At 44.6% G+C, this 23,293-nt stretch overlaps 2 protein-coding genes across 11 annotated transcripts in view; both read right to left on the reverse strand.

Moving 5' to 3' along the window:
• The window catches only part of FASN (fatty acid synthase), a 43,751-nt gene extending 31,947 nt beyond the window's left edge, over positions 1–11,804 (reverse strand). The window contains exons 1-8 of one of the 3 annotated variants that reach the window (XM_087750598.1): positions 11,499–11,804; positions 5,244–5,397; positions 4,285–4,437; positions 2,818–2,991; positions 1,733–1,933; positions 1,161–1,283; positions 392–507; positions 3–137 (exon numbers count right to left, since the gene is read on the reverse strand). In XM_087750598.1, coding sequence (XP_087606724.1) covers positions 3–137; positions 392–507; positions 1,161–1,283; positions 1,733–1,933; positions 2,818–2,991; positions 4,285–4,437; positions 5,244–5,370 — 1,029 coding nt within the window. In that variant the 5' untranslated portion in view covers positions 5,371–5,397; positions 11,499–11,804. Of the gene's footprint in view, positions 1–2; positions 138–391; positions 508–1,160; positions 1,284–1,732; positions 1,934–2,817; positions 2,992–4,284; positions 4,438–5,243; positions 5,398–11,498 lie in introns of those variants that run through there. The other 2 variants (XM_087750599.1, XM_087750600.1) reach the window with 2 other exon arrangements.
• A 2,124-nt stretch (positions 11,805–13,928) lies between these two features.
• Positions 13,929–23,293, reverse strand: part of CCDC57 (coiled-coil domain containing 57) — a 54,404-nt gene continuing 45,039 nt past the window's right edge. For 7 of the 8 annotated variants that reach the window (XM_087751230.1, XM_087751234.1, XM_087751231.1 and 4 more), the window contains 2 exons: positions 22,977–23,199; positions 13,929–15,527 (listed from right to left, as the gene is read on the reverse strand). In XM_087751230.1, the coding sequence (XP_087607356.1) occupies positions 15,304–15,527; positions 22,977–23,199 (447 nt within the window). In that variant the 3' untranslated portion in view covers positions 13,929–15,303. Of the gene's footprint in view, positions 15,528–15,663; positions 15,811–22,976; positions 23,200–23,293 lie in introns of all 8 variants that reach the window. The other variant, XR_015703341.1, reaches the window with a different exon arrangement.

A 23,293-nucleotide genomic window follows, 5' to 3' on the forward strand; every position in this document is an offset into this window, starting at 1 on the left:
ACCTTGGCTAATGCAGCAAGCCCAGAGGCAGGCTCTGAATGACCCATGTTTGACTTGCTTGATCCAATCAACAGTGGGTCTCTCTTACACTGAGAGAAGACACCTGCAATGCCATTTACTTCCTCTGGATCTCCAACCTAGTAGGAAGAGAATCAGAATGGCTATTAACTAGCACTTCCAAAACACACCACAGAAGAGAAATCCAAAGGATTAAGATGTTTGGGCAAAATCCGAAAGTGGTGAAGCAGTACATATTCTACTAACTCGTAGAAGGGAGAAACATAGTTCATTTTGGAAAAACAAAGAATAATTTGACGGAAAAGTGTGGCAAGTGATGCAAGGGAGAAAATAAGGGACACAAACACTCCAAACCCAAAGGGGCCATGCTGACCTTGGTGCCTGTCCCATGAGCTTCAATATACTCCACTTCTTCAGGTTTAATACCGCGTTCTCTGTACAAGCTGGTGACCAACTGCCGCTGCGAGTCTCCAGATGGGAATGTCACACCTAGGACCAAAGTTGCCATTAATTCCTCTCTCTTATCAAATGCTTCCTGTTCCAATTTTAGTACCCTCTCAACTGTTTGAGGCTACCAGGTCCAAGAAAACTAAAAAGAGACTTTTTCAGGATTTACACCAATGTTCTTCGCAGCAAACACAATACGCCTCTCACTCTTCAGAAGAAGAGCAGAGGAATCAGAGATGGACCTAAAGTAAGAGTTACAGTAGTGCGGGAAGATACTGGTTAACAGATACTAGAAGATGTCTAGATCAAGCAGAATACGTGAAACTTGGTATCTCCATAACTAGAGAGCGGGAGAAATGGGACAGAATTAGGGAAAGAGCCTTATAGTCATAAACACCACCTACATTTCTACCATCAATGCAGAAGTTACTGTAGAGATGTCCTGAGGAAGGCTAAACTAGCAACAGGACATTCCTGTTACTTTGTACAGTAGAAACCACCACTTGTCTCCTTCAACTTCTTTACAAAATAGGGTCCTGAACTTTGCATTACCATAACAGAAAAAGGAAAAACCCAAACAATAAGAAGCCTTCACACATTGAAAGAAGAATCTCACAACAGCCCATTTTTTATGACAAAGACTCTAGACTGAACAGTGCTGTAGGTATCTCACTTTTCAGAGGCTCAAGGCATACCTTGCTCCTTAAAGCCATCAGTGTTAGTTCCAGCATTGACTACTGTGGCATAGATCCGCTTAGCCATAGATCTCTTGGTCAAAAGAACAACAACGGCAGCTTCAGAGCGACAATATCCATCTCCTGAGAACAAGGAGAGAAGAACAAGTCACTAATTCTGCTTTGCTTTGAAAAAAGTTGCACAACACAACATGCAGGATGGTCATCTCATTCCTGAGCTACCACTTACAACACACTGCTTTGAGAATATGACATATCCATTTCTTTAAAAAAAAAAAAGTCCTAGAAAGGCTCGCTGTTCATCACAAACGATGATAGAAAGTTTCCATCAAGAGACAGCTATTTCCTCTCCCCAACGGCTGAGGAATGAACCATAGAGTTTCTTCCCCACAGTTAGTTTTCCAGGTTCAATGGAGCATGCAACACAGATCAGGTCTAGGGTATGTCCCAAACAGTGCCCCCAGGAACAACTACGAGGCCAGCTCTTTGCTGTATTACAAGGGTATCTGGTCACAGACTCCACAATAAGTTCCTCTTATACACCGTGACAACCTTTTGTACTAATGCCTTACCTGAAGCATCAAAACTCTTGCAGGTACCATCAGAAGAAAGCAGGCCCAGTTTCAGGAACTGCACAGAAGAGCTGGGTTTCAGCAAAAGGCTGACCCCTCCTACTAGGGCTGCACTGCACCATCCATTACAAATTGCCTTATAAGCATTTTCCAGAGCCACGAGACTAGAGGAGCAGGCTGTGTCAATAGTTATGCTTGGTCCTTAGGGAACAGAAAGGGAAAACAAAAAAAAGCTGGTTTTTACTGTTTATTTCCTAGAGTTGCTCTTCAAAGACTACAGGATGGGATCATAAGACAAACGTATGAAAAAAAAAAAAAATGTTAAATAGAGCTGATTCAGAACATAACTGGTAATCCTGATACAGTGGGAGACAAGAATCACCATCTCTGCCTGCTTACCAGGTAAGAAGGGATGAGAAAGGTAGAAAAAAAATTGCTAACAGTTTGGCTTTAAGAGTCTTTTTAAAAATTCCATCTGTCTCCATCAAAAAAAGATTGTAGCTTCACAGGCAGGTCTCATCTATTTCCCCATTCTCAACAATAAAAATCCCTCCCCCTTCCTGGTGCTACCCTTGCCATTATCTCTGTTGCTCTTCAGAGCAATTCCTATCCCTCCACTCTTATCTTCAATGCCACACACAGTTCAAGTCATGTCTATGCCTTCAATTACATCATTGTGGTGGCTCTCCCACTTTTTCCACTTTACTCAAAAAGAGCTAACTGCTCCAGTCAGTTTGTCTCTGGGCTAGCTGACTTCTACATAGCTTGATACCAAATAGCAGTCCGAAGGCAGGAATGGACCTAGGCCTTTTTATTAAGGCCTCCTGACATCATCATCTTTCAGCTGAATGCCAGCTATGCCCAGCAGCAGCAACTGAGTTACAAAGCCTTACAATGAGTCTTATCACACAGTTACAATACATTTGCTACTTCTCATATACTTCCTTGCAATAGCTGCATGCTACTTTCTCATCCCAAAAGGGGTCTACATCATCATATCCATCCCACTCCTCTGCAGAAACTGTGGGACAATCATGCTCAAATTGCAACTGCTGATCAGCATCGACAGGTTTGGGGGCACTTACCTTTTAAGTCATAAAAGAAGGAAATTCTGTTGGCAAGCATAGCACGCTGGCAGCCAAGCAAACTGTATCCCGAAATCTCTTCCGGATCTCGGGTAAGGGCTTCAGAAGCCTCCGTCGCACAGGCACCAACCCATACACCCGTGTCTGTGCCACGGAGGGTGGCCGGATTAATACCTATGAGGATATTGGAAGGTAGATTACAGTAGGCAAACTCATAACGAGGGACAAACTGGGGAGATATCAGGTACGCTGGCACCAGTTCATTAAATACTACTTAGTGTCCCTTTCTGGCAGGCCTGCAGCATTGTTCCCTTACCTATAGTAACCTTATATCTGTTTCAATTGCAGACCTTACAAGTGTTACTGCAGGGTCCATCAGAACTTTGGTATCGGCTTTGGGCCAGAGAACACTGTGCCGGGAGACAGGTTTTCAGCTTAGCTGGGCATGGCTAGAGTCTTGTGTAAAAAAGTGTATGGACTATGAAAGACATAAATGCTGATCAGATGAGCTAACAGCTGACTTTCAGTGCAGAGAAAAGGAGCGGACTGAAGGGGAGAAAAATCCCAGCACTTGGAATGTCATGTGAGCACACGAATATCTATCTCTAGCCATATACAAAGCCTAAATCTGGAGTACAGAAAGGAAAATTCTTAAGCGCAATAAGCCAACAATCGAAACAAGAAACAACTCTGCTCTAAAAAAATGCATAGCAAGCTCAACTTGCAGCAGTCTCTGCTGTTTCTTCTCTGTGCTTCAGGAGTCCTGGAGACAGGCAGAATATTCAAGCCTTCAGACTGAGGCTCAGCAGCAGAGGAGCAAGTTTAATAAGTAAGTACTAGCGAGATGGTTACAACTTTTTCCCATGTGCTTCTTACATTCAGACATGAAACTGATTAACATGAAGAATAAACTTCTTGGCTCTGTGGGTAACTCAAAAGCTCAAGACACTCGCAGTGATGGAAGAGAGTCTCCTATTTCTGAAAGCACACTTCCTGGGTAAACCTTCTACAGAAGCAGATCAAACGCCACAAGTTTTCCATGAACCTGGCCAACAGACAGGAATACATCAGGCCATCTGCCATTCCTTTAGAACATGGATAAGAACTCTAATCAAGTCATCTTCGTTTTGCACTACAAATATCCCTTTAACAAAAGTATCTATTATGGAATATTACAGTAGAGCAGAACACACAAAAGCTCTAGAACTATTGACTGTTTAAGTGTTTCTGTTGTACTGGTTGTACCAGAAGAGGCAGGTAGAGATTTGCTGGCAGTAAGCATAGATTTCCTAGCTTGAGTTCCAGAAAAGTCAGCTTTTTTTCTAATCCCCGTACCAGTTCTTTAGTCTCCTCTCTACTGTGATGGCTTTCTCTTGTTAGAGATCACATCACACAGGTGCGTGGCTGCACCTGCTGCACAGAGACAATGCAGCACAATTCTCCCTCTTCAGTCATTCAGCTGCTTACCTCCATCCACAATAGCTTCATAAGAAACTTCCAACAGCAAGCGAAGTTGAGGATCCATTGTATGAGCTTGTTTGGGGTGAACCCCAAAAAAGGATGCATCAAACTTGTTTATGTTCTTGAGCTTTCCATTTCTCTTGGGCAGTCCATAAATTCCTGAGAAGAAAAATTCAACACTGAGTCACAGAATACATCAGTTTTAAAGCAGCTACCAGCTGAGACAAAGTACAGAATGACCACAGCCGATTCTCAATTACACATGAAACCTAACTTCCCTGTTGCAGTACCCAGAGTGCTGCACTAATATCTACCTACTCCATCTCTCTGAACCTCATTTGGAAATGAGAATGCTACACTAATAAAAACAATTGCCATTTTTAAAACTCTCCCAGATATGGCAGCAAAAGACATCTATGTAGTTTAAGCATTTTTGCTTTGGCAAGTTGTACCAAGTACACAAATGGAGTCCAAAGTAGTGGTTCCAGTCAGTCACCAGGTAGAAGGAAAACAAAACCTACTTTTCACTTTTGCAAGTCACTAGCTTGAACTGGATAGACATGTGCCAAACACTCGAGAAAGACAGAAAAGAACATTGTATAAAGCCATAAATCACTGGACTGGAGTCCTTGTGCTACTTCTGAACCCAGAAAAGTGACAGTCTCTTTTAAATAAAAGAACACTCTGACAGAGCAGCTAGGCAACATGAACCCTGTACCTGCTGCTGACAGCTGTGGCAGTAAGATGGCTCTGTAAGCTATAAGCTACTACTGCATGGGACATGACATTATAAAACAGATTGCTTGAGACCTTCATGAAAGTGTTCTGTTCCCGAATTTCTTGATGATATATCAGGAGTGAATTCAGAAGCTCTGGCAGGGTTTCACATCTGATAAACCCTTTCCTTTCACAGGATAATTCCTCTAGAACTCAGGGCTCCAAAAGGAGAGACAATAAGCACTCACCTGGTTTCCACCTCCGATCATCCTCTGTAACCATATCAACTCCATTTAACAGGTTCTCCCAAAACTCTTGCAAGTTCTCCGATTCTGGCAGCCTTCCTGCTATGCCTGCAACCACCACGTCCTCCATCTCTTAACTTCTCCCTGTTGCTGAGATCTAGAAAGCAGCAAGACTAGTAAGATTTCAGACAGGGAAGGATGGTATATGTGTCTCTTGTCTTCCTGACATGTTGTGACAAACAAGCATATTTGCAGGAGAAACACCCACACAGGAACAGCCCATGGAGTCTCTACTACGAAAAGACATCCCAGCTAATCAAGTGGACCATGAGATCTGTGGGGACAACGAGGATGAGAAAACTGATCCTGAAGGAGTGTTGGGCTCCGAGAACAACCAGTTTCTACATGACAACTAGAAAATGAACAGGTCTAGCTCTACCAAGTGCAGAGCCTCTCTGAAGTCAGCAGAGAAGAAAGATTAACATGCTGGAGCAGAGGTGGGTGGAGAAATTATGAAATACATATAGTAAAATACATAATTACAAGGCAAACCTAACAGGTAGCAAAACAAGTTCTACGATCATTACAAAGTTAAATGCTAACTTAAGAATCAATAATCAGAAAGTTGGGGGGGAACGGGACAGCAAAACCCCACAAAACAAACAAAACCAAACAAATAAAAAGAAACCAACACACAAAACAAACCCCAAAACACACACACAGGAGAAAACGTACGCAAAAGCACAAAGATTACAATACAACTTAGCATCATCTTAAATACCCGAAACAAGAAGTAAGTTTTACATATAAAGTGTTTCCCAACTGGACCCTGCACTGCCACACATTGAGAGGACTGGGAACGGGGAACTGAGTACATGTGACAGAGAGTGGTGCTTTCAAGTAAGACCTGGCAGAACAGATCTGGATTCCAGATGGGATGAAAAACCCTAGCTGTTGTCCCAAGAAATTTGCATTCCAAGACCCCAATCCCAAACAACACAAGAGAGCATCATGGCGCCTAACGCAGCATGGCAGGCTGCCTATACAGATCACCACACCAAGTGATAGCTCCTATATGACAGAAAGCACACATTTAATTTATTTTCTATTACACTAAAATATATTAACAACTAACCAGAGAGAAGGCAACTTAACGTGATGTTTCAGTTAAGTTCAAATTATAGTTTGTGGACCCTAAGTAGGCAAGTTAAAGGAGGGGGAAAAAAATCCCATATATGTATAAAAAAAAATATAAAAGTGCAGTTGCATGAACAAAAGAGGTAGTAAGCATTCACAGTACTTCCTTAAATAATCCTTCTTGATAAGTAGAGGCAAAATATTTTTTTTAGAGTTAATGTGTGGGATTTTAACAAGTAGAAGCCACATAGAAAACTGGGTATTCGAATAGCTAAATGTCTGCCTTAATAACTTTGAAGGAAAGACTTTGCTTTGGAAGACCTAAAGTTTGACTTCCATCACAGATCATGCTCCACAGTGCCATGCAGGCACTTCTCTTAAGCGCTGCTGGTGCTTGATCATCTCCTCCACAAAAGAGCACTAACGGGTACACTCAGATGAGCGCTTCACAGACGTTTTTCCAACCCAAGATATTTAATTTAGGCATGGTTTTGCAGCCTCTTTCAGGAGTTCCTGACGCTTTTGAGCAAGAAATAGGGCTCTCTCCCATCCGCACATTGCTCAGGCGTAACACGTCCCTGTAGCTGAAAGAGGCTGGGGTGTGCAGAGGGAAAGCAAAGCCCTCTGGTTAGCCGAGGTGTAGCCCAGCCAGCACACGCCACCACAGAGGTTGCCCGATTTCTTTTACCCTTCTTCCTTCCTTCAGCAGTTATCCTGATTCAGATCTGTGGAGTAACTGTGGAATTATGCAACGTGCAACACTGAAGCAGAAGAGACGATTACCCCATCCAGTCCATCCCTTCTGGGAGCAGAAACAGAAGTGCTCCCACAGGGACATCTTGGACTTCTCAGTCTTATGCTAAACACCCCATTCCATTCCACTCCAGTTGTTCATTTAAAAAGGGAAACACTAAGGGCCAAGCGCACAAGGCCCTTACCGAGAAACTATTCCCCAAAACTGAAATCGGTAGCAAAAGGCCCAGTCCGCTCTCCTCTGAAGAGACGCCTCTCTGTTTTTCCACTCACATAAATCTAGCAAGTCGGTTTTATTATCAGTGTCACCACTGTGCCTGAAAAATGCAATCAAGGGCCACAACTCTGCTATAGTTGCAGCAGTTCTGCGCTAGGGGCAGAGCAAGAATGGATCTCAGGCACAAAGCTACAATCTAAGCGTAAGACAAGAGACGTACAGGATGATAATGTTATTATGATTCAATTTTATGTCTCAGCTCTTCAGGCGATGATCTCTAGGGAGAGGAGTATAATCTGTATTTCAGGGGACTGAAGTGTCACTTCTGGGATTGCTCCTTCCCATCCCACACCTCTCCCTGGACTACCAGAAAAACTCCATCCAGGTACGGCCAATCTTGACAAAATCTTATTCCGAGACAGTGAAGTAATGGAATTTATCAGCAAAGCAATTTTTGCCAACATGTTATGAATGTAGTTGAGCAAGACTGTGTCAAAGGCAGAGAAAAAGATGCTGAAGTAATCAAAATGTAGAAGAACAAGAGCCAAAAAGTTAATTTTAGCTGGGTGAATGGGTAAGAAGAGCCACAACTTAAGGATTTTTATACCCAAGTATCTGGAAAGATTTAGACTTGACACAGAGAGCTCCAAATGCCTACATTTAAGAGAACATACAAATTATGGATTTAGCAGCAGACAATAGAGATGAGTTGATGTGGAAAACAAGAGCAGGAAGAGGAAAAATCATTAATATTAAGTCATCCCTGATTAAACAGGGATTAAAGTAGATGTTACAGCTACCAACAACGTCTTTGGTCTTCCTTAACAGATAAGAAGCAAGTAGACCATTTTAAAGTTCGATTTTACCCCCAAATAGTGTACTGTATTATTTTTAACGATATTAGAGACTTTCTTTTTTCTGTAGAGCAATTTTAGACTAAACACAGTAGGTTGGCAGTTGTTGTATAGGACATAGCACAGATCGAGAAAGAAAATTATTTCTACAGCTGTTTTAGAGGAGATTGGACTACCGCAAATATACAGAAGAAATCGTTCCATTTGATGAGCAAGGTGACCAAAAGCAACAGGTCAAAAAAGGAGACAAAGAAGATAAAGAGGGACAAACAGGATCCTCCGATTTCTTAAGGCTTTATTTTGTCGGATCCAACCAGACATCTAACATCCTTTTTCCTCTGTTTACCCCATAGTTTTGCTTGAATTGAATTCTGTGAATTCTTCTAGACAGCTTGCGTTTCAGCTGAGGGGGGAGAAGCAAATGCCTCCATCCCTCCCAACACATCAGTCCGACAGACACCTCAGTTAAGCATGAACTACCACCTCACTGGATTTACACAATATTTTTTGGCAATGATATTGTGTTGCTGACTCATTCAGTATGTGACTGTTAATAACTAACAATCCCTTCTGGTATTATTGGCTAGTAATGACTTTCATCACTTTATACCTGTGCTCTGGTTATCTACCTCCCACATAAGCCATTTGACAAGGTTGGTTTGTTTACTGATGCCAGTTCCTTTCTCCAATCATGTTATACCCTCTTAACCTTGTTCTCTATGTACTGGATACCTATTGGTATCGTGTTAGCTTAACACAATTATCAAACTTACTCTTAAGCTGAATACTGTTCTCCGTTGCATTTAAAATGCAGTTTTTCAGTACCTCACTAATCCAGCACGAATAATGAATCAAGAAGTACTAATCATTGTCTTCCAACATCCCTGGCAGCTGTACTTTTTTTTTTTCTTTAAAAACAATAATTTTATCTACTGTTTCCCTACAAAAATATCTCTGTGCCCATTAAGTTTGTCTTTCCTTGTAAGCTTTTAGAGGGGAAAAGACAGAGAAAGACAAGAAAAAAGAAAAATAAAAAAGGGAAGGCAAAATTTTATTTCTCTCACTCATACCTGACTTGCCAACCACTGAAGAGAATACTTTTCTTATTCTGCTGTACCTACGTTCACCTACGGTTCAGCGAGGAAAGGAGGGGGAGAGGGAAGGAAGAAGAAACTGTTTGCAAAAAAACCAACAAATAAACCCCAAATCTTGTTTTGCCCGATGCACAGTTCTCTTTGCGAGACAGGAGCACATTGCTTATATTTATTTCACTGTTATCTTGATGGCTGCCATCACAGTGGGACAGAATCCTCAAAGTCAACTCTGCTACTGTTCCTAGGCACTCCAAATCTTGACCTGTTTTGGAGCTCCCATTACTGCAAGATGAAACATCCATGACTCCTCCATAGCTTCCTGCAGCACAGATATTGACAAAAGGATTGCTTTCTTAGTTTTTCAGTATGACTACATCGTAATCTAGGTTTCCTAATCTCTGTTACAATTTCTAAAATTTGTAATTAAAACTGTCATTACATAGGAACTTCACTCGTAAAGAGCTATAATGCCTGCCTCCAAAAAACCTTTAGAGGCAAACACAGGCTGCTTTTCTTTTTTTTTTTAAAGCATTTGGCTACCATCAATCTGTGTGCTATAGCTTCCGTTTAACAAAGACCTTTTAACTGTCTCTTTCTGTTTCAAGGCTGGATTTGTCCCATTGACCACAATACAAATGAGAAATGGCAGCGTGTTTTCAGATTTAAAATGCACTACTTAGCAGGAAACACAATCTGGTTCAGACCTGTTATTTGAGAAAAGTAGGTTAGATTTTGCTCATGGAATCAGCACAGCTCTGTTGATTCCCAAATGGTCAGAATTGATTTGTACAAAAATTTAAGTCCCCAGTATCACTAGATCGTGTTTTATAACATATCTCTCGATAACTGCCCTCCACGTAGGGACCTCGTCCTCTGAGCTCATCCGCTAAATGCGGCTCTTCACAATGTACTACGATTTTCAGCTTGTTTCAAGGAGCAGAGAGGCTGCAGGAAAAGGTGAAGCCCTCGCTCGTGTGGCTTGAGGCTTTTCCTCCCTTTTGTTTTTTAAGGCAAGACACGCTCCAAAGCCCCCAACGCTGCTCTCTGAAGGAGCACGCAAGGTAACGTACACAGCTTTAACACCGCCCGTCTCAATTTAAGCATCTGCATAAAGCTTTTAGCGAGGAAAATACACATTCAGCATCTCCAAGGGCCCTACGCCAGGGAGGGAATGTGGAGCAGAAACCAAGCAGGGGCACAAACAGCACAAGAGAGGAGGCGATGATCACGCTCCTGACAGAATCGCATCACCAAACCCAGACTGGCGCGCGATGAATGGGTTATTTCATGCGGGCGGCTGGTTCGCACCGAAGTGGAAAAAAGGCGCTGAGCGGTGCATGCGGCACCTTTTCTCAGGCGGTTTCCAAGCACCTCCTGACACCTCACCTTTCGCAACAGCCAGCGCCGCATCTCCTCCCTCGCCAGCCTCCCCGGCCCGCCGCCCCACCGCCTTCGCGCTAGCCCGTGGCACCGCGGCAGAGCGCAGCGCCGTCGCCCCGCCGCCAGGCGAGAGCCGCCCGTTCAGCCCCGGCGCCCGCCGGGGGCAGCGCGCTGCTCCGAGCTGCCGCCGAGGCCGCCCAGCCCCGCGGCGCGGGCCGCTCGCTCCGCACCGGGCGCGGCCCCTCACCTCCCGCCGAGCCTCGCCGCCGCCGCCGCCGCTGCTGGGGAGCGGCGCGGCGAAGCCCGGGGAGCGGCAGGAAGGCTCCTGCGGCCGGGCACGGGCGAGGGCTGCAGGCAGCCGCGCCCCCCGAGCCGGCCCGGCCCGGAGGCCAGGGGTCGCGGCGGCGGGGTCCCCGCCCGGCGCCAAGATGGCGGAGCGCCGGCACCACAATGCAGCCGCTCAGCCTCCCTCCGCGCCACCTCGCCGGGCGGGCGGAGCGGGGCGGGGGGCGCTGCGGCCCGGTACCCAGCCGCCGAGCTGGCGGGGGTCTCTCCTCGGCACGGCTGCGCTGGGCCACGGGAGAGCGGCCCGCGGCAAGAGGGCGCGGCGACCGCAGCGCGGAACCTTCTGGTCGTGAGGGCCGGGCCCGCCGGGCCCGCCGACCCCCCGGCCCCGGGCCAGAGAGGCGCGGGCGCAGCCCCGCAGGGCGGCGAGGGCAAGATGGAGCCTCCCCGAGGAAGGCGCCGGGCGCAGCGGCCCGCGGAGGCGGGAGCCGAGGCCGCCGCTCTCCCGGCCGCGCCGCAGCGGCTGTCCCGCCGGTACCTGCACGGCGGCGGAAGGCTTCGTGCCGGGAAGGCTCTGGCGTGGGCTCAGCGCCGGGCCGGGCTCTGCGGGCGGACGCGGGCTCTGCGGCGGCCGGTGCCTGGCTGCGCACACCGATGCGCTGCGCACACCGATGCTCCGCGCTCTCCTCGCTGTCTCCCTCTAGCTCCCACCGCTATTTAAGCAGCCGCCACCTCCCGCGGCCACGCCACATGGGCTGACGGTTTACTCCTCGCCGCAGTCCAATGAGAGCCGGGGCAGGGCCACCCGGAGCCGGCCCCGGGGTGATGCCAACCCCTGCCCGCGGGAGCCGCTCCACGGGAGGAGGGGGCCCTGGCCAGGCTGGGGCGGGGCCCGAGAGCTTGGCCCGGTGCCGCGGGCAGGGGGGCCCGCCTGGCTCCGCCCCGCCCCGGAGGCGGTGGAAGGCCGGGCGCTGCTGGGGGAGCCTGGCTCCGGGCCGACCCTCCGCGGGCGCGGGGGCTCTTCGCGTCCCTGTGCCCCCCACCCCACCCCACCCCGCCCGGGGGGCCGCTGCCGCGCCGGCACCGTGGCTGGGCGGGGGGCGCGGGGCCAGGCCGGGCCGGGCTGCGGGGCGCGCTCCCGCGGCGCACAAAGGGAAGAGGCGCCGGGCCGGGCGCGCGCTCCCGGGCCGGCAGCCAATCCGGAGGCGGCAGCGTGTGGGCGGGGGCGCGGCTGCGCCAATGGCGGGGCCGGTGGGGTGTTGCTAGGCGATGAGGCGATGTGGTGACGGCGGCGGGGCCGGCGGCGGGGCGGGCAGCGCCCGCGGCTCCCCGGCGGCGGCGGTCGTTCACCCCGGCGGAGCGCGGCGCCGGGGTTACCAGCGGGCAGCGGGCACGCCGGCCGGGGATGCGCTGCCCCGTGCCCGGGCCCGTCGCGCCGCGCTGACCGGCGGCAGCGGAGCGGGTCCGCAGGCGGGGGCCGGAGCCTCGCTGCCCGCCGCCCCGGAGGACGGGAGAGGGGAAGGTCGCCGCTTAGACCCCTTAAATTAAAGCGAAACGGCAAACAAGGCCGAACCGCGTTCTGCGTTAGCCGCGACTGCCCCGGCGGGTGCCGAGCCCCGCCGCTCCGCTCCGCTCCGCACCGCACCGCACCGCACCGCACCGCACCGCACCGCTCCTCTGCGGGGTAACGGCCTCGGGCAGAGCCCCCGCTGCCACCAGGGCCTGGCCACGCCACAGGGCTCGGCCACGGCCTTCCCGGGCAGAACCTGTGCCTCCATCCATGTGTTCCTCAATACTAGAGTAGTTTTTAACCCTTTGATAACAACAACCATCAGCCATTTACTCTGTTTTACCTTTTCTGCACGCTGTGACTGGCTGGAATTCTCTTTTTTTATAGGCTCTCCTTTCCTTGTACAACCCAGTAGCACCCACAGTACCACCTCGTCACCGCTCTTTCTCATCTGTTTTTTAGGAATCAATGCCCAATTCGTTAAGTATTTTGGCCACAAGCGAAATATAAGAGGATTTTCCCCCTGTATTTAGCACACTCTTAGCACAACCTCCCCCCCCCAGGATCCAAGCAATGTGTTCATGTTACTCATTGTTATTATGCATACCTTGTCCATTTTCAGCATACTTACACGCTATGTTCTTACAGTTACTCTGAAACAAAAGTACAATGACTGAACTACAGTTTTTCTATCATAAGTAAAACAAAATGAAGCAATCTAGAGCTATCACCTTCCCTTGCCTACAGATGCCTTAAGGAAACCTGTTTCTCAGGGAAACTGAAGAAATTAAAGTTGCGTTTCCGGCAAGAGGTCTGCGTGAGCAGGCATGCCAGCTGACATACTGGGGGATGACGACGACCAAACCGCCACAAAAAAACCCCAAACCCCTCCAACAAGCAAACAAAAAACCTAAAAACCTGCAAAGAAACCTACACAAAGGCATTTCTGAAGTCTGCAGCCCGTGAACTTACATCCACGACGTAAGGAACCGAGAGTCATGTTTTCCAGGCTCAGGTGCAGTGTTACAAAGATTATGGAGCAAACTGCTCTTTTTCTAAGGGCACACTGCTTTTAACACCTGTAAATGCACAGGATCTCACAGCACTGAAATACATCTCCGCAGTTCAATATTAAACATGGCTTTGGAAATAAAAAAAAATATTTTACAGAATAATCTACAGCTATTAAAAACTTTGGAATTTACACATTGTGTTCTAGAAATAACCAGCGAGAGCTGTAACTGGTGTGATCTGGGCCAAAATTCCTGCACTCGTTAGAAACCACTATGCTTTGAGCTACAGAAAGAGCTCATTCAGGGCCTGGTTCAAGGGAATGCATCATGTTGTTCCGGCTCATGAACAATGTTAAATGTTGAATCCAATGACAGGATTTTCAAGTAATTAAATGATTTAGAAAGAAGCTCACAAGGTCTCTCAGGCCTCATATTGGCTTGGTAACATCTCAATGAAATTTACTGCAGATCTGGCATCTGATTTATAATATCATAGCACCTTTGCACTAAAGCAAAACATTTTCAGCAGGGAGTAGAAAAAAAAATGCAAATTCTCAAAATGATTACTACCACATTGTCAGACGCCAAAGAGAGCAGCTGTTTGCACAGAGTACCGGGAAAGCATTTCTGACCAGAAAAGCATTACAGAAAAAAAAGCGCTCATGGGTAAGTAGCTCTCTTCCTTCATTAATCCCGTTTAGGTTTTATATGTTTTTAGCAGCAACTGAGAAATATTATTCACTTCAGTGACACCGCTCAGAGAATCACAGAACGGCTTAGGTTGGAAGGGACCTGTTGAGATCTCCTAGGCCAACCCCGCTCCTCAGGGAGGGTCACGGTGGAACGGGTTGCCCAGGACCACGTCTAGGTGGGTTCTGAGTATCTCCACAGATGGAGCCTCCGTAACCTCTCTGGGCAATCTGTCCCACTGCTTGACCATCCTCACAGTAAAAAAACATTTTTCTTGCGTTTTTCATGTGTATTTCCTTTACTTATAGTGAAGTTCATCACTGTAATATCCCAAGACAGCTCAGCATTACTGGAAATGTTACAAAAATACACTGATTACTTGTTTCAATGTCCTGTCCCTATATAGATATCCCTCGTTACATCACAACTCTTTCAAGTTTTCTTTTAGTTTCATCTGTTGTAAGACTTATTTCTTACAATGCTTCTGTATGATTCTAAGTGTTGCTAAGGCACATGTTTTTCACTGCTTTAAACTCTATGCAATCTCTTGCTAAAGAAAAATACAATTACAGGTGTGACAATTGAAGTTGCATTTTGTACTCTTTCATGCTGTCTGAAACAAGTGGAAAGCGCTACAGAAGATGAGAAACAATACAGATTTAGGTGTAATCTTTTTAAACCCCTTTCTTTCAAGGAGAAAGATAGCTGCACAGGATTAACGGTTGCATTGTTAATTATAAGAAAACAAGTAGGTTGAGGCATCCCACTTCTAAGCTTAAATCACATCTACAGTTTCTCAACGAAGTATTTGCTAAAGACCCACAAGCCCTGCCTAAAGGCACAAGGCTTTAGTATTAACTGGACATTTCTAAACCCATGATGCAAGTAATACTTAACATACATAATTAAAATAAATCAGTATTAACAGTGAAGACTGTAATCTCATAATGTACACAGATTAACCCTTGATTTTAGGGTTCGCAGTATGAAACAGGGTATTTGTTCTCTCTTCTGGCTGCAAACATCCCAATTGGACATATAAAAATGAAGCCACTATTTAGATCTGATTTATAGATTTCAAAGTAAGTTAATAGCAAGTGTGGACCTGGAACTTGCTGCCAACAAAGAAATCAGTCTTTAATATTATAGTTGCGGATTTTTACCATGTTAGAAGAGATTTTTGGTTTTACGGGATGAGCACAAGATAAATTCCTGGATTTTAACTTCTGCTGAACTTCCAGCCTGGTTCCTCTGACTGTCAAATCTGCAGCTGGCATTTCAAGTTTATCCTGGGCTTTGATATTTTGCTGAGATTCTTCAGATTGCTCAGTTGAATGTATAACTCCAAACTCCACTGCTCAAAAAAAGAAATAAAAATACTTTGTAGTTATGTTTGCATTTAATTATGAGACTGGATAGTTGAAGAGAACTGGTTTACTCTTTTTCTCTAAATATATCGCTGCCGTAGTGCCACATTGTCAAAATCTTACATTGAGTGAGTAACAGAACCATTTCCGTACAGAGGAGGCACAGAACTGTCCATTAAGGCCTGCTACGCTGGTGGTATAATACGTCAGCATCTCCTGCTCAGTCCTCGCTTCGTCTGTACCTGTTTGTTCTCCATTAGCATCAGACTGCTTAAGAGAGGAGAAAGGAAGACAGTTGGAAGGTCGGTGTAACTGTTCAAGTCAAGCACTACCTATCTGTTCAGCTGTTTTCAAACGTTACATTTTACAAGTTTACCCTTCTCTCCATTGTGAGAGCTCATCTGTACCAAGCAAGGCAATGCCAACACACTGGCCAACACGACACGAAGTCAGACCTACCTGTTCCCGTATTGTGAAACGGTGATAAAGTAGTTGGCTACCATAGTTTGATCTGTTTCGAGACATCACCAGCAGCCATAAAAGCTGCAGCAAAACCTGTTTGGATATGCATGATCCAAAGGGCTCAAAGGCAATTCTGTGTGCTTGACAAAGCTGCGCTACTACCATTATCTTTCGGGTTTTTTTTTTTCATCTTCTCTCACAGAGGAAGGCACTTACTGTGGAAATCTACATTTTTTTTTGTCTAAAATATCTGTGTGTACTAGAGAGGACTAACTCAACAAGTAACATCTTTGGCTGGGAAGCAGGGAGACTGGTCCTAATACCAGTCGGAGCCCATTCTGCAGCCTCTCGCATAATTCTCTGAAAACCACTATCTCCAACTGACTGAACTTTAGTCTTATCACAGGTTTTGTTAGGTAAGATAAGTGGAATTGGTCAATCACAGTATTCATTGTAAGCTGTAGCTAATATTTACAGGTGCTTGGTCCAGCCACTTAATCCTTATTTTTCAAGGCATTGAGATTTTAAGTTTAGAGTTTCTATGCAGAGCCAAAGCAGACGGCAGAAGCAGTCATAATACACTTGCAATAACACACACTACGGTGATCTGCGGTAGTTGCATTTTTTGAGCACGACAGGCTTCAGTCCCAGGTACTATTCAATCACAGAGCAAGAATAAGAGGTGCACAAATTGACAAAGGTAGGTTATTAGCAGGATAAGGTAAATTTTCATAGTCAACACAACATGGTAGAAAGTCCAAACAAATTCTATATGGAAGGAAATAAAAAATATTATTGAATTATGGAATTTATTAATCTATCGAGGGTTTATAGCTCTATGCAAAGCATGACACTGTGGCTAGTGTCAAAACATGACACTTTTCAAAATAATTTTTATCTTCAGGCTTAGCTTGAACAGGCTGTTCACTCATGTGTGTGCAATCTCTGCACTGAGTCAGCTTGGTGGCATTTGTTATTACAGGTGGCAAAAGCTCAGTGGACTCCCGTGCTCTTGCTGCGAAATCGTGTTGTTCAGCTTGCCACCTAGTGGTTACCTACAGAGCCAGAAGATAGGGAAGAGGATGCTTGAGCCCATGGAAGACCTTTGGGTGTATTTTGCTGCCTGGAAAAAGGACTTTAATCATATATATGATTATATATATAGTCCACTATGATTATATGATTATAGTCCACTATAATGGACTATAAAGTCCATTACTCTAGACCTCTGCCACATCTGGTAGAGAATAAAGCAGAATTTCACAACATCAACAGTTTAGAACAGTGCAGGCAGCAGCGTCTGAAAGGTACTGGATACAGCTTCAAAGATTATTTTGCTTGAACAGGAGCCACAGCAGCATAAGATTACCTCTTGTTTGTGGTCTAAATAACAGTGATGAGCACATCCATAAATAGCACGCAGTCAACGCTGCTTACAGTCTGTTTTTTTAAAATACTCCCTCAGTTTTGAAAGGTCTTTTGTATTCAACCAAGGGGATGACTTTCAGAAATAACGTGGGAGGCCCTAATCCTGTAGATCCAAAGGCAAAGTAACCAAGCACCAATGCAGAACATGGATCCCTTCCTCTGAAGCCTTCTGTATGCTTGTGCCTTGACATGAGCAGAGACACGACAGTTGTAACTAGTAAAGGCTACTTAGTTAGGTGTTTGGAACAACAACGCAGAACACAAACATTCTATATGGCTATTGTAAAGTTTTGGACTGTCAAAAATCCGTGTTAACGCAGAAATTTAAAACCACAAAATTGCAAACTTGTAAGGTTAGTTCTACAAAGTAGAAGAAGACAAAGAACCAATACCCCAGAATTAGAAATGCTATTTAAAGTGAAATATCCTAAGAGAACACTGAATAAGGACCTTCATATGTTACTGGTTCTGCTTGGGACTGTTCACATGTGTGAAGGACCTTGAATAAAATCACCGTGTATATGCCCTGTGCAGTAAAATTTAAATGCAGCAGCTTGGTTTTCACAAACAAATGAAAAAGCACACCTAATGTACAAGCCTGCAACTTACTTTCAGAAGTGACCTTGGCAACAAGAGCTAGTAAGATCACAGTTAAGAGCCTAAACTGCTTTTGAAAACGGACCTAAATCTTTAGTGTATTGAAATGCTTAACATATCTTATATTTGATGGGTGTTAACTACAGTCAGAAATTAATATTCACAGATTTTTTTTCAGAACTAAAGAGATACAGGTAGACATGTTGTACGAGCAAACTGAAATTTCCCCAGATGGAAAATTTCATTTAAGAAACCTGTCACTAGATATTTGCTTATGGCTAACAGTGTTTCTGAAGGAACACCAACTCAAGCAAGTTCCTATTCAGGAGAAGAACATTTAAGTGAAGAAAATGTAACTAGGGGATTAGTTAATATTTGTGAAACACTTCAAAGATGAAGTTTTATGTAACACAGAAAAGAAATCATGAGTCTTTCTCATACTGGAGCCAGAATGGAGCCAGAGCCAGAGTGCTCTTTCTGTTTGTTAATATTTTACCAGATTCTTTCTCTGGCCAGCTTTTTACCCACATGGATTGCTCTTAGAACTGTCAGTGATGTCAAAGCTGTTGAAATTCTGTCTAGTGTGGAAACACTTAAGATAACTTTTGATCCATAAAGTGTAGAATTTCAGACCACAGAGCTTTGCAAGTAACAGTAACAATGAGAATTATAGCCAAAGAAACTCCCTTAAGTTCAAGTAGTAAACCAGAAAAGTTACTTTACTTCAAAGCGGCTCAATCTCGTTCTTTGTTAGGCTACAACGTAAACTCAAATTAATACGCCCAAGACACAGTTCTGAGTATCTGTGGAGGTGGGGGTTCCCAAAATGCGCACTGGGACCATCCACCACAACTGGAGCGCTCCCCTGGCGTGGAAAATACAAAGTTTCATCTACCCCAAAAGTGTGTAAAAGAAGGGACCGCTGGGACGTTCTAAGGGCAGACACAGCTTGCCTTGCGCTCTCACTCCCTCTGCACTGACCCCAGCTCCGTTGACCCAAGGAGACACAGCCGATCAGGAGCTTTTCACATGGTACCACAAAGCGCCCTTCGCAGTATTGGCTTCACTCTAAACGCAGTCTTACTGTCCAACTCTAATAGGTGATGTTTGCCTTTCTTTCCAGAAAAACTAGTGCCTCCAACAGCAAGTAAAAACTTTATTAAGCTTAATTACTTGAAGAAAAATAAATTCCAGTTTTCTAAATGTTTTACAAAGCTTCCCCTCCTCCTGCCTAACATTTATTCTGAAATCAAAAAAGGCGCCGTAGCCCACAGGTGAATAGAGAAACCTTGCAGCAGGTACAGAAGCTAATCACACGGTTGTACACGTGCATCGTGATTTTCAGAGGAAAGCATACAACTCTTCTCACGAGCAGCTTTCCTCTGAGGACGGCCTGTCATCGGCGTTCAAGACGCATATGATATGGATCACCAACTGAAGTGTCCCGCTTGCTCTCAACCTCTGGGATAGGGCATATACAAAGAAAAGAAATGCAGAAGCCTATTTCTTACTAGTACAGTCTATGTATGTAACACTGATGCTTTTAATATCATTGTGGCTTGTACCTGTCTACCTCTGTAGCAGGATCTTTTTCTTTCAATAATACAGAACAATAAAAACACCTGAACAAGGCACCTGTGTTCCTTCTCAACCCTTTCTTTCTACTTATCTGCAGAATTAACATACACATTATTGAATCCATCTCATTCCCACAGTACCAACTGAAAATCAGCAGGTAGAGTAAGGAGAGAGAAAATATCTCACAGTTTTCTGACTTGCTTGGAAGCTTCTACAAGTTCTGAATTCGATGGTGAAATGAATAAAGTATGTAACAGTCCACCTCAGTAATTCAGTGTTAACATGTAGTCCTGAACACTCCAAAACACATTGAGTCACTGAATTGTGTCACATGCTGGAAATACAGCAAACTGCAGGGCTCACTTGACATGCCAACCATTTTAAGTCCCAATAGGCTGTTTTGTACATGAAAAAGATGAATGAAGCTGTTCAACAGGTTCAGAAAATCATTCTCACACTAGAAGTGTTTCTGTTTCACCAGAAATGCCCACAAAACACAGCTACTGGTGTGACAGATTTGTACAGAGCTGAACTTGTAAAGGCAGCGTTTGAATAAGCAAACTAACTTGCTTGCTTTGTTGCAAATCAGTTTTTGTTACTGAGCTTTCAAGCCTGTGTGTGCGTCACTTGTATCTGAAAGCCCAGTACCGAGTCACTCCGTCTTCATGACGGTTCTAGCCACTGTAACCCTGTGTTTGATGAACGTAGTAAATTCAAGTGAGTGGGTTTAAACAGGAAAGATTGAACTAGCTTTCCATAGCTCAGGCATGAAAAATAATGCAAGCCTCTGATAAAAATCAGAAGAAGAACTCCTTGAAAATGTTGTGTATTCTGCTCTGAGGTGATGTTCTTCCAAAAAAGAAAGATTTTGCTTTCACAATCTTGGTTTCTGAAATGCAGAATTCAGTCTACTAGAATTAAGGATACCATTTGGATGGTTTTCTGAAGGGGAAGGCTAAGCAACATAAAAGAGTTTTTAAAGTATTTTAAACTATTCTTGCAATGCAGTATTTCAGGGCCTGCATATTTGAGTAAGAAGCTCCGCTCAAGTGTTCTTAGAGTAAGTCTGGATGCAGAGATCAAATTAAGGTTGTTCTCAGGAAAATATCACCCCTTATTGAAGTTTCACTTCTTTCATGTTGGTAGTATCATCTTTCCCTTTTGCTATCCTCTAGGTCCTCCAAAAATCTACAGTAAGTTTTGCAATGATGGCTGGAAATTTCTAGACGTTAAGAAACTGATGTCCTTGTAAGGCTGCCAGTGGTGTTGCATCACGCATACAGCAGCGTGAAACTGCATGGCATTATCAGTAATGTTTCAAAGACATCCTTTTGCTTATCCTGTCAATATAGGCTTGACCTGAAATACTCTTCCTACTTCAGTCCCAGCCCCACAGAAAAAGCACACGAATCATGACTGTCAGCACTATGTCCATTCCAGTCCTACAGGTCTGCCAATGCACATTACTTTGTCCCTGCAACGCACTGCTGTTGTGAATAAATACACTTATAATCCATTCTTAATTTTGAAAGCCCTTTTAAATTTTTTTTTTTTCTTATGTGCTGCTAAAGATGGGTTCATTGCACCCATGCACCGGTTTAAAAATAGATGTAATGTAGGTTGGAAAGAACCTCTGGGTGAAATGTCACAGTGCTTATCACTCCCTGCTCAGAATGTATCTTGACACAACTTGTGTCCATTGCCTCCTTTCTGTTCACTGTGCACCTGTAAGTGTCTGGCTCTGTCTTCTCCAAGATCCTCACTGGGTAGTTAAAAAGCAGCAATCAGACCACACATTGACTCTTTCTTTTCCACACTGAACAACCCAGCTCTCTAAACCCCTTCTCATGTAACACGTGTTCCAGCACCCTAGCCATCTTAGCGGCTCTCCATTGGACTCCAGTTTGTCAATCCTTTGTACCAGAGGGTCCAACGCTGGACACAGTACTCCATAGGTGGCCTTACAAGTACCAAATAGAGGGGAACAAATCACTTTCCGTAACCCACTGGTTGCATTCTTGCTCCGGCAGTCCGGTATGTGGTTAACGGCACATGAGTATCTCTCGTAATGGCAACAGGTCACGATTAATATAAAGCTCATCTGAAAAGGCTAGATGGCTGCCATATTACTCCGCAGCTGCCATCAGATCTCAAGAATAATGATGATGATAAAAATAATAATATCAAAACCAAAAAACCCAAACAACCCACACAAGCCGTACAGCATTGTAAGAAATAATTTATTTCCACGCCTCTTATTAAAAAATAAAAATCACCTTTACTTGGAACATTCTGGGGAAATGTTTGTCTGTCTATTTATAAAGACCTTTAATAAAGAAGAGTCTACAATCCTTCTGGGGAACATACTCCATTATTAGCCATCCTTAAAGTTTTTCCAGTATTATAATTTAAGCCCATTACTTTTTGTCCCATCCACAGCAGATGTTCGAACAGTTTTCCAAAGTTTTGCTGATGAAGGATTGCTTCACGAACAGGCCAACAGTTTGGGAGACATAACATTCATCTGCAATACTCTGCTCAACAGAATGGCTACCGTTAAAAAGTTCCTTTACAATTTGCCTGTGAAGAGGCTACACTTTACTGCACATATCTTACAAATGGCTCCTGCTAAAATTTCCAAGAACATGTGGTGCTTTTTGTGGAAGTGTAACATTGATTAATATTCAGTCTATGACCTCTCCTCTCATCCTAACCCTGATATTGTCTGACATGTACGGTCAGGATGCCATCTCACATGTAAGAATTTGTGTCTGCTTTTATTTTTTTATGTTCCAACTTGTTGCACTGGACTATAAAATTCTAGTGAATAACAATACCTAGTTCACTGCGTGCCCACAGCATATACCACATTATGCCCATGATCTCACTTTTGGCCTTTAGGTCTTAGCACACTAAGCAATATTGTAGCTATTAACCTGCCACAAAAATAATGATTAAGCAAGGATTTGCTAAATTGCAATTTGATCTAACAGTCATTTGGCAACACATGAAGTGTGCAATTCTCAGACAGACACTTTCACATCTGCCCCAGATAAGGTTTAGACTATGTCAAAACAGAAGGGTATTTGCATTTTCCAAGAGTATTTAACAAAAGGGGAGAAGTATTTGCAACAATGGCATTAAAACCAGAGCACTACATAGGCTTTCCTCTTAATTCTTACTTCTACTGGCAACAGTGAAATTCCCTTCAAGTAACTCATTAGATCTTCAGATTCTGATTACAGGACTGTAACAACAGTAGCAGTCATGTAAAAAATTAGTGGAAAGGGGCAGAATCCACTACTGTGCTTCCGTTCTTCTAGAACAGTCAAATACTGTGACAAAAAAAGCCTGTTACAAAGCATGCTTACCTTGGTCAGTGTTCTTCTGAGGACTGAGAACAGAAGGGCTTGATCCCGTTTCTAAAGTTTGGCAAATACCTTGGCAGAAATTATGTGCTCTAGATGGAGAATGCTGGACCTGCTGGGCTTGACTAGGATTCTGCCTGAGTGGCTGCCCTTGAATGACCTTTGAGGATATATCTGCCTTTCGCTGTTCTGGCCCGTGACTTTCAATAGAGAAATCTAGCTGAACCTGTTCAAATTCAAACACAATCTTACAGAGATACATACTTTTCACATCAAAGACATCTGAAAATCAGTTAAATCTCATAGTGGCATCTTGGTGT

The sequence above is a fragment of the Nipponia nippon genome, unplaced genomic scaffold (genome assembly GCF_047370975.1).
Source record: "Nipponia nippon isolate SJK-2023a ecotype South Korea unplaced genomic scaffold, ASM4737097v1 scaffold_14, whole genome shotgun sequence".
Lineage (NCBI taxonomy): Eukaryota > Metazoa > Chordata > Aves > Pelecaniformes > Threskiornithidae > Nipponia > Nipponia nippon.